This window comes from Melanaphis sacchari, unplaced genomic scaffold (assembly GCF_002803265.2).
Source record: "Melanaphis sacchari strain LSU unplaced genomic scaffold, SCAv2.0 Contig8_pilon_pilon, whole genome shotgun sequence".
In the NCBI taxonomy this organism is placed as follows: Eukaryota; Metazoa; Arthropoda; class Insecta; order Hemiptera; family Aphididae; genus Melanaphis; species Melanaphis sacchari.
This window is the reverse complement of record NW_020271635.1, coordinates 4,900,676-4,921,845: the sequence shown is the minus strand read 5'-3', so window position 1 is coordinate 4,921,845 and position 21,170 is coordinate 4,900,676. Positions and strand designations below refer to the sequence as shown.

The 21,170-nt window shown below is 30.4% G+C and overlaps 1 protein-coding gene across 1 annotated transcript in view; it reads right to left on the bottom strand.

The window, feature by feature from the left end:
• Nucleotides 1-2,830: 2,830 nt before the first annotated feature.
• Nucleotides 2,831-21,170, bottom strand: part of LOC112602514 (reversion-inducing cysteine-rich protein with Kazal motifs) — a 40,528-nt gene continuing 22,188 nt past the window's right edge. The window contains exons 4-15 of the mRNA XM_025350611.1: nucleotides 18,719-18,758; nucleotides 16,494-16,654; nucleotides 12,306-12,546; nucleotides 11,576-11,712; nucleotides 10,187-10,445; nucleotides 9,311-9,587; nucleotides 7,077-7,585; nucleotides 5,711-5,915; nucleotides 5,420-5,577; nucleotides 4,911-5,038; nucleotides 4,546-4,808; nucleotides 2,831-3,376 (exon numbers count right to left, since the gene is read on the bottom strand). Of these exons, the coding sequence (XP_025206396.1) occupies nucleotides 2,962-3,376; nucleotides 4,546-4,808; nucleotides 4,911-5,038; nucleotides 5,420-5,577; nucleotides 5,711-5,915; nucleotides 7,077-7,585; nucleotides 9,311-9,587; nucleotides 10,187-10,445; nucleotides 11,576-11,712; nucleotides 12,306-12,546; nucleotides 16,494-16,654; nucleotides 18,719-18,758 (2,793 nt within the window). The 3' untranslated portion in view covers nucleotides 2,831-2,961. The remainder of the gene's footprint in view (nucleotides 3,377-4,545; nucleotides 4,809-4,910; nucleotides 5,039-5,419; nucleotides 5,578-5,710; nucleotides 5,916-7,076; nucleotides 7,586-9,310; nucleotides 9,588-10,186; nucleotides 10,446-11,575; nucleotides 11,713-12,305; nucleotides 12,547-16,493; nucleotides 16,655-18,718; nucleotides 18,759-21,170) is intronic.

Below are 21,170 nucleotides of genomic sequence, written 5' to 3'. Positions count from 1 at the left end.
ATATATATGTATATTGTATATATGTTTTTAATGTAAATTAAAAACATATACAATTATAAAATCAATACATTTCGATAATCCTCATAAAATTTTTCGAAAAAAATATAAAAATCAAAGTATCTAGGTACTACAGATCATTACTTGGACTGATATTTGTTAAACTGATAGAGTATAGCTGATTTGTATGGCTTGGCCCGAGTACTAATCGGTTTCCAATTTATCAATTTATATAAAAATTATGTTATTTTTGTTAGTTACGCTTAACTCTTAGTAGCTGAATTTATTTTCGTGTATATTATGTATAATCTATTTAAATTGATTAATATATTACGTCAGTTAGAGGGTGTTACTCGTTATAACAATATAAGTCTTAAATTTTAGGTGTAGGTATTCGATTAATAGATATTTTATACTTGGTAATTATTATGGGAAAGTTATGTCAGAAACTATTGAAAAATAGGTACAAGTAAATTTTAATTTAATCCTGAAAATAATACAACTATAAAATTCTAACCTTAATGGTTGGTTACCATATTATAATTGGAACAGGAAACTTTTTTCCTAACAACCATTGTAAGTATTATAAAATTAGGTTGAGCTTTTGGTGAATAAACAGATGAGCGGTCTGCTTATTTTGTTTTTGTTTTTATTTTAATAATATTTGAGTACGGATCATTGATCACATTGCGATTGAGCGTTGTCACTCTTATTTTATGAATACTATATAGTATATACCTTAGTGCCCCTAAATTGCCTATCTCATGCGCCGTTTATAATGTTTATGAGGGAAGGTAGATAGAAAATCGAATAGTAATAAATATAAATAAATCCTACATCAACTACATAAAAATGTTAGTCAAAAAACAAATAAGTTTTTTTTTAATACTTTACAGAATTATTGGCATTATGTTTTAAGAAGAAAATAAATAAAGTAAGAAAATATAAGAAATATGAATATACAGTAGAATCCGTTTAAAACGATTTCTAAGGGACCAAGTAAAAATAACGTAATAAACGAGAAACCGTATTACGCGGGAAAACCAGAAAGTTGACAAATAAAAATTGTACATAAAGTTTTAAATTTTTTATCATGATTGTATTTATATTGTATTATGATTAGTGATTACAAGTATAGTATATTAATACATACATACTTATTGTTAAATTTTATTTTTATTATTTCAAATTACATATTATCTCATATTATTTTTATATACATAATACATATATATAAATTACGAGTACATAGTTTATTTTACATTAAAAAAATGATCAATTTTTGTTTGTTTTGCATTTTTAATATTTTTTGAGTAGAAGAAGTCTTCAATTTTATTAAGATTTTGTAGTGTTTCATCTGCATTGTTAGAAGATGCAATTAATCTTCTTAGTTTGTGTTCATAATCAAGTGCATTTGTTGTGGGGAGATAACGAGTGATTATTAGTGTATTCTAAAAGCTTATCTTTATTGTATGGTATGTACACATCATAGTGTAAACTAAGTTACGGCACCTTATTGAATCAATAATAATAATATACATTATTGTGATTATTAATTTTTCACTAATAATATCATTGACATAGAGCGTCTTATTCGGAGTTATTTACATGTTAACTGCTATCAAAATCAAGGTACTCGTGAAAATGAGCGTATTACGCAAGAAGTCGTATTATGCGAAAGAATCATAAATGAATTCTACTGTATAATAAAATATTACAAGTGAGTACTTACTTTACAAGGTGAATTTACAATTTATATTGTCAATTCTTTTTTTTTTATTGTTTATACTCATGAATTAGATTTTGTTATGCAATCAAATTGTCTTCAAGTTTATTGATATAAATTTAGTTTAATCGTCAAATTTATGTTTAGGAATTGATACGTAATCAGCATTTAATTTAAAGTAGCGTGTTACAGGTTACAGCTATAATACAAATTAATAACCATGACATAATTAGTTGTTTAATATTATATAAACTATATTTTGGTTTTTGGTTTATTAGTAAAATATATTTTCACACTTTGAAGATTAGATGTTTACTAATATATTACTATTATAAGTAACCCTATTATGAAAATGATTATTATTTAAAATTATTTATTTAAAAACGCATTTTATTAGATTATTTACGATAAAAAATCGAAGTAAATCATTTACCAAAATATATTTATAAAAAAATAAAAATTACCTGTTATACTGTATTATATAGGAACACGAATCTTTGAAAATTATTTTAAAGTTTTTAATTTTTTAAATTGTTTGAAGTTTTTAATTAATAAATTTAACATCTAAAAGGAATTATATGATATGATAAATACATAGCTTGTCTTAACTATTTACTGCTAGCTTTACTGCTAGCTTATATTAAATGATGTATGTATAAAATATTAAGTAATGATCAATTTAATTATACGTCACGAATAAAGTTGCTTACATGGTTTATTAGTCTATATATTACTGTTAGTTAGGCAAGATAGTGGTTGGCTGTAGCGATATATATTTAATAATTGAACTTCTTAAATTTAAAACGTATTTATTGATTTGTTTTGACAGAAAAACATATATTATCAATACGTACATTTGAGACATTTGACACTATAACATAATCAAATAATAATAATACGTAATAAAAATAAAAATAAATGTTATTTAATATAAGGAAAACATTACAACATTGTATAAAATAGGCACGTAAGAATAATGCTTTTTATCACAGCCATCGCGCATAGTAACAATATAATATTGTAATCGTTTTAACTACAATAATTACTACTGTAATAATAATAATAATAATAATAATAATAATAATAACAATAATAATAATATGTACATAATAATCACTAATTACTATCGAAATATTTTTAAACCGTATAATAAACTCGTACGGGTTGAGTAAAATGTGAAAACAAAAATGAAATGAAAAAATAATAAACAATAAAAAAAATTCAGTCGGATTATTTTTTTAGCGAATGAGCACAGTCAGAATCAGTGTGAAGGTGGCGGTGGCGGCACAAGCCTGGAGATCTGGGGCGGCGGCTGCAGCGTCGGCGTCGTCGTCCGCGACCATCTCGTGAACAGGACTGGCCGAGATGAGCGTGCTGAGACTCAGGTCAATCATGACTCGAGGACTTGACGTTTCCACCAGCGACGACAGCTTTTCCGACTCCCTGATGCACGCCTCCAGTTGAAGCCTGGTTGGGTTCCGGACCGTGGACTCGACGAGCACCAACAGGTCTTGGTACATGGTCAGGTGGCCGCGGACCACGCACTCGGCCACCAGCACGTGCCTGTCCAATGCCCGGAGGATAGATTTCGTATTCAGCGCGTTCACCGACGGCTTTTTTAGCGTGTGCATCACCCGGTCGACTTGTTTTTGACTGGAAATTCGTACAAAACACATATAGATATTGACTGATATGAGTACATTAAATAATGTTTTCGAGGCAGTGCAGTTCATAGTAAATTTTTGGGTTTTTGGAGGAAAAAACATTTTTACTGTTTGTATTTTTAATAATATCATTGTAAGGAATATAGAATCCTTTTCCGAAAATATATACGAAACATCAAACAAGTAATATTTTAAGTTTTAAGAAATAAAAAATAAAAAACGGGAAACTCACTCTGCTATATACACTAGTATAGGCGATGAGTGTAACTTGTCATTGATTCTTACAGTGATCTTTAACCGATAGATTAATTATGATTTTAGAGATATACTTTCGTTGAAAATTCCGATTTTGTTAAAAATTTAAACTTCAAAGTTTGTAAAAAACAATTTTCTGTTTATGATTTCTATGTTTTTAGTTTTTGTAAGAATAACTTATGATTAACATAATATTACATTTTCAAGTTATTTGATCTACATATTAACAACACAAATTTTAAAATAAACCACAAAAATCATAAAGTATCTATTATAAGCCGAAAAATGTTAAAAAGAACAACCTTTTTTCAAAAAAGAAGTAATTTATAATTAATAATGCGTATTATAGATGTATAAAGTATTATTAAGTCTTTATGTTTATTTTTATTTCAGTCAGATACAATAAAAAATAAAATTAATTTTATCAAAAATCGAAATATTTCGATTTTCCGTTTTCTTTGTTTATTTCTTTTAAATTGTAAAGAAAAGTGCTAAGAATTTCCTATTTTATATCCACTTTAATAATTTATTGCTATATTAGAAAGTAAGTGTTGAGACTTTTTATATAGCAAAAATTTAATTTGGTAAAATAAAATACACTTGTTTTAAGTTTAAATTTTTCATTTGATGATAAACAATCACGTACATGAGGGTATAGTTATAAGTTAAAATACAGGAAATACAATTTTATATTATTTTAATTACGAGCTTAGGTAAATAGATAAATTTTTCAAAATTTGTCCGAGAAATTTCGTTTGTACAATATAAGATTTCTGTTGATTAGTTGTTAATATGAGGTTTTTTTTTGAAGTGTTAAAAAGAAATCAGAGATTTTCACTTTACACAGACTTTTTTCCAACAAAATTTTATAGCATATTAATAAGTTTATAGAGGTCCACATACCTGAAAAGTATTCGTAAAGCTCCTGCACACTTGGGACAGCAGGCCCCGGGTGGCGTGATACCTAGACATCCTTTATGGGGCAGCCTCGGGCAGTTTACTACGCCTTTTGCAGCACAGTATGGCCGACCGTTGTGTCCAATGAACCCAGAAGAAATGCACGGCCCTGGGTAGTCAACGCTAGCAGATTCCGCAAAGGCCGCACACTCGGATGGATAGGTATTGCCATCCACCCCGCATACGCTTCCTGTCGAATTGCACCCCACCTAAAAACCGGTAAAGGTGAGTCAAAAAAATCGTTAAAATTACTCAATAGGTCAGCGAAACGACCTAGCACCAGGTTGAGCGTGTCATTCCCGAAAACTTACCAGGCACGGCCCGTTGTACGCCAGCGTTTTGCCAGACCGTAATAAGTGACACAGGTTTGAGTGTTCCACGTCGTCTGTGTCGCACACCACGCTTTTAGTTACATCTTCGCACGATGTTTTCTCTGAAACTATAAGTTAAAAGTGATCGTTTTAAATTCTTACATATTATCATCATAAGTATATGACGCAATTTTAATACCGTATTTGGATATTTGAAACTTTTTTTAGGTCACGGAAACTATGTTTAGTAAATTTTATTTTCTCGATGTGAGTTGTTAAAATTAAATTTAATCTCTTAATATACGTTATAATCGTTCAATACACCTACTACACGCATGAACAGGTAGATATTTTGCTAAAAATTATGTACATTTTAATGGCTTTAGTTTCAGTTTTTATATTCTTTGATTTTGAACTTAGGAAATTAAAAAATCGGTATTCATGTCCGTTAACAAATTTACGAAATGCGTTTTAAAAATTGTCTGTTTGTATTTCTTATGAAAGCTTACCGCATTTGTATTGGACACAAGATTTCTTCAACATGGACAAACACACCTGACGGGTGGGCACGCACCTCTCGTCGGACCGACAAGTGTGATCGCCGGCGCACGGATCGTCATTCCAACACGTGCCGAACTTGAGGTCCACGTCAGACAGACCGGCACACCTGGATAACGTGTAAAAGGTATGATATAATATGATTAATTTGATTTCGGGCACAGATCGATTTAAAAAATATCTCAAAAACCATCCCCGTTCCGTTTCAAATTCGGCGGTGAGTGCAAAACGAATGTACTCACTTGGCCAGACATGAATTGGGGTACGTGTTGCCATTGGAACCACAGACGGGCACGTGGTGCGGAGCGCAGTTGCATGGCAGTCCGGTGTGCCTGTACCGGGACACGGCGTTGACGGTCGTGGGTTCGCAGTGTTTCTTTGTGCAAGTTATCTCGCCCGCGAAACAGTTGCACGTATTGCAATCCATCTCGAACGTGGACCCGTGATCTGTAACGCCAAACAAACAACCACTGCTATTTTATTCAAACGTAAAGCATTAAAATCATGATCAAATATACACTGGTTACTCATCGATTTCTGATGAGGTGATGTCATATGAAACTATTTGCGAAATAATAACCCGCACCGCTCCAATAACTGCAGTATCGTAATGAAACGTTAACTTACGATTAAAAATAATAAGAAGACGTCATATAGTATCGTATTAATTCTAAATGTTAACATCGGGCATACGTGATCGCGAGTAGTTATTTTTAAATTTGTTTTATGTAGTAAATTTGTAAATTAATTTGAAATGCTTTTACTGTAGAGTGATGGGTAGCTAGTATATTTTAAATCGTCGTTATTATATACGTCTATACCGTAAAAATGATGTATTTAACAGGCAATGTCACCTATTTTTGGCGTTTCGATGAGAGCATTTTTATGAAATTTATTTAAAAGGTTTAGTCGTAGTAACTGGGGCTCGAGACTAATGTGGTAGAAAAAATTATCTCAATAAATATTGTATGATAGACAAATTAACAATTTTTAACATTAAATATAATTGTGGTATAGATGACTTATTTCAAGCTGAATATTTTTTAAACTGTAATTCATAAGTTGATAAGTAACAAAAGTTTCAAATCAATAAAATTTGTTACACATCGTTTTAATACCTAATCTAGTTAACATTTAAAATTTACATACGTATATATAAAAATTGTATTTAAAAATATATATTTACAATATTTTTAAATTTCTATGAGAACAATTTGTAGGAATGGTCTGATTTTTATTTTTTATTTTTTTCCAAATCCATCTAGTTATTTTTATTGCGTTTAAGTACATTCACTATCGCAAAATATTATTTATTGTAATATGGAACAAGTATAGTATATTATAGTATAGCTCAGTCTCCACCAGACCAAATTTATAAAATTATACTTACTAAAATATTTCAAAAATATTATCGTTATTGAAATGGGTTTTAAAATGGTTCTAGATTATTACATCATTTTAAAATATCGTCTGGGAGTCTGCGTAAGTTAATGTCGGTTCTACAAACAAATATTACGAGTACTCAAATGACAAAACAAGTCTCAAGCCCCTATGAATGTATTCACTATACATTTCTAGTAATACGCATAAGCTATATTTATATCTCACCAATCGGTTTGCCGACCAGCCAACAGGACTGTATCTGTGAACAGGGTACTTGCTGACACTTTTCAATGCCTTTTTTTGTGCAGAGGCAGATTTTTACGCAGCCCTTTTGTCCGTTGAACGTGGGTATGCGAGCATACGAATCTTCTGGCACAAGAAAGTGCGACACTTCGCCCGCTTTGCACCCAGCCACGCATCGGTACGGTTTACATCCGCCACCAATCTTGCAGCCTCGGTTGACCAGGCACACCGAACCTGGTGCGCACGGGTTCCGCTTGCAGGGGGTGGTCACCTCCGGCAAGTCAATCGCCGTGTGCTGTATGAGATCCGTCTGGCGGTCGTTTTGTAGTCGCGGTGACAGCAGCCGAGGTGCTCCGAGTTCCGCGAAAGCTCCGAGTGGCACGCAAGGTCCGGATTCGGGTGACAGTCGTGCGCAAAGTGAATTCGCTGACATTCCCGGTGCCGAGTTTGTCCAGTCCAAACACGTGCTCAATAGCTCCAGACAATCGTCCCTGTTTTGCACACAAAAACAAGCGATTAAAATACCGCGGTATTCGTTAAGGCTAAGCGATTGCATACACGTATTTATTCATTGATAAGATGGAGAAGGGAGGAGAGGGTTGAAAGTGATTATGTTACTGAATTTAAATTATTCGGGTCACATCATAAACATTTTCCCACCGGGCTAGGGACTGTCCAGTCTATAGCATGGTAGTACTGGTGGTATGTAGTAAAAATAGTACGAACTGATTATTTGAAATTATTAACGAATATGAAATCTATACTTTGTTTAACCTGAAAGTTAGATTACGGTAATATTTTTGTAACTCGATTGAGACGTTTTTTCTCTCGCAATAATGTACAGTAAATTAGTATAGTAATATGTCAATGTCACGCGGTCGTCCTCCTCCTATCATAAGTTCCGTGTTAAAATAATATTATTATATTTGATTAATTTTATAATAGTTTACGATTTTGACGAGAGATTACTCTCGCAGACAAATATTTCGAAAACCTGTATTGGCTGTTATGGGTTGTTTGGTATTCGGTGCGCAGAAATGTATTTAATATTGTATGGTCGTATATAGTTCGGCAGACGTATATATAGCGCGTGATTTGACAAAATAATAACAATAAATCAAGACCTCCGTGTGGTGAACGACACAGCTACATACGTCCACGGTGCTTGCCAACAGTTTTATAGCATTTGTACGAGACATGAAGTGCCTGATCGATATGAATTGTTTAGCGTTTTTCATCGATATATTACGCGCGTGTCCGCAATAAAATATTGTAGCTGGCGGATCGCCACGAGCGTCCGTCAATATCGTGCGTTTGTGTGCATATATATTTGTATGTGTGTGTGTGTGTGTGTAAGTTTGAAATTGTTTGAGGAATTCCGTGTCAACGGTTTGAAATAGTATAAAATGTATTATTTATAAGTGTGATATTTTTAGTCTGTATCGACGGCAAAAAGAGCGCTATAAATCGTATGCAACTGTATTATATAATATGGGTACCGTTCAGACGCAAAAAACCTTGTCGGTAACTGTTGGATTATCTTTTTTTTGGAACTCTATTTCGATTGTTTGAAGTCCGAATGTCGACTTACGAAAACGACACCATACGCATACACCTTCAAAGAACATGATTTCGATGGAAAAGAAATGAAACTATGTAGATACTCGCGTTATTTATAAACTCTTCATAGATTCTGTGCGATATTTTTTATTGGCTAACAAAATTCCCGGTCGTCTTGTCGATCGTAAGCATGCGTTAGCGAGGTCCGTTAGACAAAACGTAAGTATAACATAGCAAGTTTTGGGTTTGGAAGAATCAAATTTATGTTGTATTACTAAGAGCGGACACTCGCATTTATTGTCTACTATTGTCATCGCGTATTGTAGGCACATTAAATCGCTAACTAACGTTAAGCAATCTCACGTTTACTTCTGTAATTTTGAACACCTGCATTGAGGATTTACTATCAAATAATATTATCCTTCGGGGCAAAAATGAACTATAATAAAAAAGTAGTAATGTCTGCAGATGATCTAAAGAACAGTACCTATATGTTTATAGTTTTTCCTTATAAATATATTTAGGTTTGCACAGTTCTCTCTCGGATCCATATTTAAGACTTTGCTACCCAGGAGTAATAAATAAATAAAATTATACTTAAAGTAATGGTTTATAATCAAAAAAACAGTCGCGAATCGATGCAAAATTTTACTTGCCGACAAATTTTGTTGACGTGCGTTTGCCTAGTGCACGGCCGTATCTGTAAGATGCAGGCGACGGCTTTCCAGCTATCGGGCATGCACTTTGTGATGTTCTTCAGCGGTATTTCGTAATTGAACAGTGTGATGGTGCCGCGTTGACGCCACAGCGTCACGTCGTAGTGAGCTGCGTCGTCCGTCTGCGGTGAACAACTCCGAAAAAGCTCCGTGGGCCGGTTGTTGAATGCCGTACAATAGTTCAGGCCGTCGCAGCCAAGATCGCAAGGTTCTTCGACTGTTTCGATACAAAAAGCAACTTGTTTTTAATTTGTAGAAATTTATTAATCGCAGAAATCGTTTACAGATTATGTTAATAATAATATATACGTAATAAACTATTTGTCTAAATTCGCCAATAAACAAACGTATCATTACACGATTACATCCATTGAGTCGTTGTAACGATGTTATTATAAACGATTTTCAGTAAAATATTTATAGACGGTTTTTTTTTCTATTAGATCAAGTATTACGATATAGAATACACCTATGCTCTGTTGGGAATTATGGAAAAATATATTCATAACAATTTTATGACGAACTACGTTTTAGTTAGTATATATATAATATATAGTGCTATATAACAGGTATGGCTAACACGAATATATTCGCGATCCACTAGGATAAACATAATGATTCCAAGATCAAAAACATATAAATATATTTTATATTAATTGATAAATGTAAAAAAAAATATTCATTATAATAATTAGTAAATGTTGGTTTTATAAATAAAACGCGAGCCACAAGTTGGCTATCCTGCTATTTAAAGTATAATAATATTTATATTATAAAATATTAATTTCAGAAATCAAGATGTATAACGTTGCTTACCATCATCCAAACACTTGAGTAATCGATCTTCGTTGGGATGCGACAAACACTCGAAATTAAAGTCGTTCCACGACGAAGACCATTCGTTTGTGAACGTCTTCAAACAGAGTTTGCGACATCCCGCTATCGTGGCCTTATCACAACAATGTAGTTTCACACTGTCCATGCCGAGTTTCTCTATTTGTGACATCGGTGCTGGCGCCGACGTATCTTTCTGCTCTGCCCGTTCGCTTTGTAAGAAACATTGCCAAAACCGGTCCTAAAATGGAATAATCGATTAAATCTGACATGTCAAATATTATTACCTACCTAAAATGTGTATGATAAATTATTCCTAAGTACTAAGGAATGATCGATTTGATTTTAGCCATATACAGTTACATATTTTTTTGAGTTTTTATTTTTTGATGCGTGAATGGCATGAAATACCTTATAGGTACACATATATAATGCTACATGCAGTTACTTAAATATATACGAGTAACCTCACAAATTGAACAAATAATGGTATAGTTGTTTATAGTTTATAATAAAGTTGTTTTTAAGAACATTTCATCGTTTGAATTTCTGAGATAAGATTAATGCAAATTTAGTAATAATTATATTTTATCCTTATTATAGTTTTAATTAGTTTTATCTAAAATCATAATACTCGTATATATTCTTGTGTTTTTATGGTTTTATGTAAAGTTATTAATTACATATTTTGTTAAAATGTTTTTATTTTTTTTAAGATTATTTAGTTTAAAAATTAAAAACATGTTTTAAAACGAGAATAATTTATGGAAATGAATGAAATTATGTGATTAAAATTACAAGAAAAAAATTATCGTGTATTGCGTATGAATAAATATTTTTTATTATATCATTATTTTACACTGAATCAATGACTATGGCAATGTAGTGAATAATAATTTACTGTCATGTTAACTAAAAAATATATGAAAATTCCATTAACACAGTACTATTTATGAAATCGAATAAAACACTTTATTATACTTTGTTTATATTGTCGTTAAAATTTTTCATGTATAGTAATTTTAATTATATTTTAAAGTAAATTATCAGTTTTTACACGATAACACTCAATATTATAAAATTTAAATAAAGAATTAGATGCTTATATATCTAACTAAATGAAAAAAATTGATTTGTAGGAGATTTTCTAAATTTTATTTAAAAATAATTAAGAAAATAAAAACATAAATAGAGCAAATACTATAGTTATTGGCAACTTAAGACTAGAATTTATTATAGACTAATTATTAGAAGGAAAATTCAGGTAATCTCACTACCATACAGTATAGGTGTTGCATGCTGAGGATACCACGTTATTGAGTAAATTACTGCCTAACGTAAGACGTAAGTGTTAAATCTGAATTTACTTACGTCCAACGACGGCGGTCCACATCCTCTACCCTCCAAGCTGTCGACTGCCTCGACGTCTGAGTCAAACTTTCTGCGCAGACTGTCCTGACAGGCTTGTTCGCACTGTGTATCTGCGGCCAACTTGCAACAGTGCAGGTCTGTAAGACAAAACAAAACCCGACATCAATATAAGTACTCAGTTATGATAACCATTTTCCACTCGCCAAAAATAATAATTTCACTCTTTTCATCCACGTTCCCAAAATTAACGTGGATGGAAATATCAATACTAATTTTACTGAGCACCTTTAGAAGATGAATTGTATATGTTTGTTTTTATAAATTTGTTGTACGCGTTAAATATATTTCGTAATGACTAACTGCATTCCATTTTCTAAAGAAGTAAGGTGACTGTTTATTAATAGAAGTGGGCGCTACTATGCCATGTATTAACAAATTGCACTCAAAACTTCATTTAAAAAGTATTTATTTCGAAGTCACGTATAATATTAAATATAATAATAACAGGTATAGGGCATATAGCCGTCTACAGATCTTTTTCTAGAAGAAGGCAAGCTTCGATAACATATTTTTTATATTATAAATAAATAAAAAGTATTTTTATATTATGTTTCATGTTTGTTTTTGTTTGTTTTTAAAAAGCCAAGAAGGGAATACATTTTCTGCATCTCATCCCGCCCCGAACTGCATGATGTCTATGATGGGTATAAGTTTAAACCACCTGGCTTACATTTATGTCCGTCGGACGACGTTCTTCTGGTGGTTGTATTTCGGGTGCACCGACGGTGCAGCTCAACCGATGTGGTTGTCGTGGTAGCGGAACGTGTGTCCCGCCGGTCGGCCGAGCACAGGTCGAGGATTTCCTGGTTGGCTGCGTGTCGGTTGATGGATGGCGTGTTGGCTAGGAATTTCTCGCACGCGATCTGACACTGCGCCGCGTCCGTCTTGTCACCACAACATGTATCTTTGACCTACAAAACAAACGACGAGCATAAATATACACGATGTATATATATTTGATACACAGTGAAGTTGACAAAGGTCCCACGTAGACGCCCACAATCTAAATATGATATGCATTATACAGGGTGATTATTTTGACAGTCGCATAGTATTTGTTTACCCTTTCGAGCAGTGGCTATATACTTAATTTCATAATTCATATTTGCATAAGAAACAATTTTTTTTCGACCGCTTATAAAAATCGAATATCTAACCAATAATAATTAGTTATGGTTAAAATAGTATTTAAAATTTTGATTCGAGCGAAACCAGCGGACCAACATTTTACGGAGTACTTTTGTATCACTCATATCTACACACAACTAATCTAAGATGAGTAATCTTATCTTTAAATGGATATCTGCGTTATATATTATAACTAATAAATTACAAGAATGAAGTTCGAGGTTTATGTATTAAAACTATCAGTTACCTATTCGACTTAAGAATATGGAATTATATAAACAATTAATAACATAAAAACATAAAAAAAAGTTATAAAAAATATAACTTTTTTCAAAAAATGTGGTTTTATTTAATGATATCAACTTATGAATGCTATATTCAAATAGTATAATAAGTTCTAAAAATTTGACAGACGAAAAACGCAGTGAAACATCTTGTAAGCAGTTTTATTATATGTCTTGTGGGTACACTAAGCAATACCCCCGACCTGAGACCAAAATATTTCATCGTTCCTTATAATGTGTCTAGACGATTAGGCTTAAATCTACATAGGTATCATAATATTATATTGTACTTTTTTTTTTAGAAAATAAACCTGCAAGTACGACAGTCGTTAACGTATAGTTGCAATGTTTCACGGGTTCTACTTCGCTTTATATGTTCCTACGAACTTGATTCGTTTGCTTGTTAACATGTCAAAAAGAGTTTAATTAACTAAGAACTCAGATTTGTCCGTTAAATAAAAGTGATTTATCATATGATTTGGCGAGACACGGACGTAAGAATACAATAAATTATAATATTAACAGTTAGATTTACTTTTGAATGATGACAATTAATAAAAAATAAAATATAATATAACGTGATATAAATTTTAGTCACTCTGTATAATTAAGTTTCTCCAACAACGTAATGAACCATGTGTGATTGTTAAAACGCACTGCTGCTATACCATGTACCGAAATAAAAATCCTATCATTGAAGTTGTTTTGACATAAATTTCAAGGAATGTGAAAACGTTTACTTTTATACGGTCATTATTCGCTTTCGTATTATAATATTTATATAAACAATAAAGTTAATTTATAATAAAATATTACAGGGCTTGTAAATCTTCATATCGCCATTAAAATATAATGCGAGTATATATACGTATATACGTACGAGGTGTAATAAAAAAATACCAAGATTAAAATTATATTTTTACTAAAAATAAATTTATCGGAAATATACACATATCAAATAAAACAAGAAATAACACTTAATCACGTTATTCAAGCTGCGAATTAATATTTTCTTGTAGTAATGAACGACAGTCTATTAAAGTTATAAAATTTGTTGTATCTGCCGTTTTTGTTTCAATGAACAAACCAGAGCAGCGTTTTTGTATTAATATTTCCGTTAAACTCGGCAAATCAGCGATTGAAATTCTTGAAATTATTAAAAAAAAACATTTGAAAATGAAGCAACAAGCTGTTCTAAAATAATAGAATGACATAAAAGGTTTGTAAAACAATTAATTATGACTTCTGTGCTAGTTGACTTTTAACTTAAAGAAATGTGGAAATTATGGCAAAAGTTTGAGAAATTATTTGATCAAACCGTAGGTAAAAGAAATTTTTAGTGTAACGTTTCTTATAGATAATTAAAAACTATTTTAATTGGGGATTTTGTGCATGAAATGAGTCTGTGTAAAAATTGTTTAAAAATTGTTGTCCCAAGATTAAAACAATTTATCGACTCGAACACTTGAAGTTTATCAAAGTTGAAAAGAAAGTGCATAAAACGAAACAGAGTTCATGAAAAATATTATAATTAGTGATGATTGATGAAACTTAGGTCTACGGTTATAAGTTTATGACATAGAAACCAAAAGACAGTCGTCACAATAAAAATCAGTAACAACACCAAAACTCAAAATAGTTTGTCAAGTTTTTTTCAATATAAAGATCATGCCGATTCTTTTTTTGATACTAAAAGCCTTATTTATTATGAATTCATTTTAAACGATCAACTGGTTAATCAGACTTATTACAATTAAGTTTTAATTAAATTGCGAGAAAGAAACCGAAAGAAATATTTAGAACAGTTCAGTAGTCGATCTTGGTCGCTGTATCACTTAATCTGTGAGTTTGTAGCTGATAAAAAAATGTCAGTTGTACTTCATCCCTCTTACTATCGAACTTTGCCCCTTGTGAATTTTTTATTTCCAAAAATTAAAACTAACCTCAAAAAGCAACGATTTGACGACATTGATACAATAAAAACAAATATGGTGAATTAATTTAAATATTTTACAGTTGAAGACTTCTAGCATTGCTTTAAAAAGCTGCAGAATCGATGGGATAAGTGCATAACATCGGGTGGTGAATATTTAAAAAGAAAATAATATTTTAACAAATATTTGTTCGTTTAAATCTTTAAATAAAAAAAAAAATAATTATCGATAGTTTTTGATTACACCTCGTATAAATTTATGTACGTTGCATATATGAAGGATCAAAATGTATAATGTAAGACAATAATTCAATCTATTATCTTTAGCTTTATACGTTATAGGTTATGACTTAAACATTTCAAAGATATTATACATGAAAATTAGAAACACGTATAATGATATTATGTGCTATTCAAGAATCAATTACCGTTATCGGTCTGCGGAATCTCCTAAATGAATATTATAACTTTTTTTATACAAATGTCTGTGATTTTTGTATTTACGAAGTTTTAGGAACATTTCAATGTTTATTATATGTTTACACGATGAAAAAAATAAACTACAATTACCGAACAAAGTTGCTTATGGCAAATAAAAAAATTGAGTGAGGCATATAAAAAAAAAAATCGTTTATATGAACCTATTTTTATTGTTTAACCGTATTTACAAAAATATGTACAATTTTGAGTTATATAAGTTGATTGTTGATATAATATATATTTATACTATTATATAATAATTAAATAGCAATCATATAATAAATGCAATATTTTTGGAAAAAAAATATCAATCTATAACCTGCCGACAGGTTGTACTGCCGACAGTTTTTATCCACGTTCTGATCATCATCGTTGACTTTTGGTTGGAACACGTATTTACTTCCCAGTCGATTTTATAATTGTACAGGCACTCCACTTTTTTGGACTTCAAAATATTATGATCCAATTGTGCTGTTTAAAATAACTGTAATATTTTAATTTGAGTTTCCACGAAAATGAATACTTAGCGGTACGAGTACGTACATAATATGCCAAGATCGTGTTGCATGATTATCGTTATGAATTATTAAAATAACCTATTAAACACTGGCCGAAAGTCGTATGCTAATGTGTCCGGCAAATTGCAATCAACCGTCTGACAGATAAGCTACATTTACTATCATTGCCATCTGTGTGTTATTGTCATACTGCCTAATTTATATTATCGTGATTATTTATATGTTTCAGTGACCTAGTTCAAAATTTATTTTTATATTATTATTATTATTATCATCATTACCGTATCATTTTTGATATTAGTGTCATACTTATACACATAATTATATTTTATTTCCTCAGAAAATTGTATGTATAATAATTTTATAAATATTTATAGAAAATCGATTTTTGCTACTCATTAATAATCGATATACTTATTAGATAAAATTCCAATCCTCACGTATAATTCGTATAACAAACATAAAGAGACGACGCTTATGAATGTATGGTTGTACCTAACATATGGTGGTCTTACCTGTTGGTGTTGCAGACAATTGAAGAAATCTGTTTCGTCTTGGCAGTCCCTGTGTACCGATCGGGATCCAGCGTTTCGGTTCAAACAGGATAATTGGCATCCATCCGACCTGGCTACATCGCAGCACTTCCTAGCCGCATCCAGCCACTTTATCTCGGTATCTGCGCACACCATCATCAAACTTCGTTAGATACAATTATAATACATAATGTATTATATCAAAATGAAGTGTAAATTGGAAGGGCTTAGTAGTTAGTGTGGATTATTCACCTAAATATTTCCTGATTTAACATCGTCAGCATAATAATACATTTTGATATTTCTAATTCCCCTGCAAATATTTAATAGTGTATAATAATAATAATAGTATTTATACCACGATAATATTGTTTATTTCACTCCTATTATACGTATAAAATATCAGTAGTTAGATACGTAATATAAGCACCAAACCGAAATTAAAAGAAGCGGGACATTATAAAATCTTCAAAATTTTAGGTTTCTAGTCTTATTAATGATTTAATTTTGGATATTGGATTTATAATAGGATAGATGAGACCACAAAACCTGTTAATTTATTATCTGCAGGTTATGATGAACTCGATAAAATGTCAAATTTTTAGAATAATACAAGTATAATACAATAAGTTTTTTTGTTTAATTGTTATATGAACATAATAAGTATTTAACTACATAACTATATAATCCGTATCGGTATAAGTTACACTAATGTGAAGTGAATAGCGGTTAACACAATTAAAAATTGTGCTTAACAAAAAAAAAAATATCAATATAATTTAACTTTGGGAAATGGCAAGTGGTGATATAATGCTATTTTGTACTATGTGTATGAAAAAAAAATTAGAATTACAGTGATATGGATAGACTATAAATTTATGTTTGAGGTGAAAACTTACACGGTATTGTATTAAAAGATCGTAATTAATCAATTTTTTTTAATTGTTTTGAAATATTTTATAGTAATAAAAATTATAATCATAGAATGAATTTTCGGAATTAGTCCAAACATGTTTAAAATTTTCTTTTAGATAAACAACGCGTAATTTTAACGAATATTTTGGCAAAAACACTTTTCTGAGCATATTTCAATTTGTTGTGAGGTAAATAATATAACTTTTATAATTTTTTAAGTTTGTAAAGATGTATTTCATACATACACACACATGTAAATTTACATTTTATTTGTAATGAAATATTTAAGGTTTAGTATCAAAATTATTATTATTTATATTATAATAACAGTATTATATAGGTGTATTATTTTTATAAAAGTATCTATAATTTTATATGTTATTTAATAATTTTTACACAAATGTATACATTTTTTTCCACCTTTGGTTCTCTTGTCATTTAATACATTATTATATACAAAGGGAAGGTACCACGCATATATGACTCTAATCGTGTGACCACATTATTCGGTCAGGCACTCGGGTACGTGTAAACCATGTTTAATTAACAAATATCTGCCGTTTGATTTTAAAAATAATTACACACGACCTTCTATTTAATTAGACACGTACGTCGATACAACTAATATATATTTATACTACATTACTACTTCTATAATCGTCATATCTACCCTTATGATTATATACATTTCAATATCGTTTAAGGGTATCATACGATATCAAGCGCTTACTTAATTATCAATCGTATTATATTTATACTTCAGGTATGATAGTTTGTTCTAGCTGTTTGTATAGGATATTCGTTTTTTATAATATTACTTATGTATGAATTAGGCCTATCTTGATTTATACTAATTTCTGAATTCATTAGAAAATCCTTTTTTATTACTGCACGTATATAGACTTTAATCCTAGGCATTTTACCACTTATATTTTTGTGTTTGATATTAGTTAATTTAAGAATAAATAAGAGACAATTTAAAGTTTTTTTTTAATACTTAATAGACCTTCAAAAAATCAAGTACAATTTAAAATATAAAAAAAAAATAAGTAATAAAGTTTTTTTATTAGTTTAATTTTTAACTTTTTTAAGGTTCTTCTTGTTTTACATTAAATTTAAATAAATAAAGATCTTCATTGAAAAAATGTTACTTAATTTTGCATATTAAGTGTAAAATTAATTTATAAATTGTATGTACAAGTATAATAAGTTCCGATTATGCGGTGTTTTTAACTCATTTAATTTATTATTCTAAACATCACTACACAATATACATGCTATGTTTGATTTACCTTGAGCTGAAGATGACATACACCATTCAACGTGCTGGACCTGAGAACAAAAAATACAATCGTATGATTAATATATGCATTGTGTACAATTGTACAATAATTAATAATGTACTAAGACACCAATTACCATGATATATTATTATACGTCTAACGAACTTATCAAAATTTAAAAATCACAATTATATTTATAGTTAAACATTTAGCGGCTATATGTGCTATTATATTATTATCACGCGTGTTATCGAAATTATTAATGCAATAAATACTAGCGCTGCAATATTATTTTTGATAATGTTATCTATTTACAGAATTTGGGAGCAATATCGTAGGTTATCGGAGAAGGCGGCGCAATCGAGTTCAAAAATTAACGCTCATACCCTATCTACAGCGTATACTATAATATTTAAAAATATTTAATTACAATTTTTGTAGAGTGGTAAATCAATAGCAACCTCGAAGTAGTATATTGAATACCTGCTACAATATGCGTAGGCAATATCGGTTTACTCGTATATATTATAAATATAACTTGTCCTAAGTGTATGGGATAGGGTCATATACTCATATATTATAAGATATCTTGTAGGAATATATGACGAACAAATAATAAATAACATATGTCCGAACGGTGGCGGACTCCCTCAGATAATCCTCCGCCGGCTGTCTACAGCAGTGGTCCTGGGATTTGTTTTTTGTATTTATTATTATTATTATTTATTTATTTATTAATTTTTTTTTTTGTTAAGGGTGTAAGGACGAAAGATTTAGCTATACGAATGTACAGTTTACCCCGAAACGAAATAAAGGATCGGGTATCCTAATCGGAATTCATTAAGTCGTATAATATGTAGTATATATCATACCAAAAAAATTAAAAACATTATTTTTCTTTGTTTTGTTATTTTAAATTAAATATTATTTTTTAACGGAAATTTATTACGTGCTTACATATATAAGAAATAATCTAATTTATTTTAATGACAGTAATGTATTAACATACCTATGTAATTTCATCAAAAACGTATACGTTATTATAGAATAAAATAACAGTCATAATAAAATGTATAAAATATGATTAATAATTATTATACAAAATAGATAGTTTTTTCTCTTCGAAAATAACTCAAAAAATAAATACTTAATAATTATATACTACACGACTAATACAATGAGGTATAATTTGGTAGGCATACAATAAATTGTATAATTAGTTTTAAATTTAAAGCCAAACAATTGGTTTTGCAATACACACAGTACTTAATAGAGACAATGTTAAAACAGATTGATAACTTCAAATTATATGCAGGTATCTATAGTAAAAATGTGTGTATTAAGGTATAATACAATTTTAAAAATTTGAAATATAATAGTTAAACATTCGTTGAAAATTACTGTGACGATATATACAGTATGCACTATCATTATGCACACATTATACAAAATATTAAATTGTGTACTTATATAAATTAAATATCACCTATGTACGGAATAATAATACACTATGTACATTTATTATTATTGAGTGATCATACAAAACAAGAAAATGTATTTACGTGTAGGAATACTGTGTATAACCACCACACGAGTTCTATTAATTTATTGACTATAAAACACAACTATTAACTATCTTCGTTTTATCCATTATAGAGTATTATTACTTATTTTAGTAGGTAGATATATTTGTTTAAATCAACACTCTCAACGATAATTCAAAGGGGTGGGCCTGGATGAGATGTCGTCATTATATTTCCGTTACGCGTACAATGGGGAAGATTCACACGTTAATTATCTTTTATTTTATTTCTTATATTATACATATATATATATAAAGTTCGTATAATATTACATCGCGCATATTATGGCCACCGGGAGGTTTTAAAACACACGCCTTACAGGTACTAGAAATTGTATAAATCAGGTCTTCCAGACGACACGTTTTATTGCGTGGACATAATTTACTAGCGTGGGTTTTTGACGGGCTGCAGATGAGAAGTATAATACAACATATAAAATGCATAAAACGCGGGACACAGAAAAGGATAAAAGGTCATAGGTACGTACGTATCTATTGCGTATTATCGCTATTACAATATCGTTTATAATATCATCCATAATAAAACGATGAAGATGATAGTATGATAATAATATAATAAATCGGAAATGTTTGTTTTGAAAAAAACAGCAGTGGCATAGCTGATGTCTACTTCTCTCCGTTCCTCCCATGTAGGATACGTAACCACTGCAACTACAACACACGTATACATAACCGTGTGCACGGGTGTCAGTGTATATATAGTGGTATCTCGTTAATAAATCAAACATATTTATCGCCAGTCCCGAGAAGGTATTTATTTTTTTCGCGGACCGAAGGGCCTATAGATTACTATCACGGACACGAAACTTTTTTTGAGGTAGATTAATGAATTACGATGTCGACATGCCCTGTTGCAGA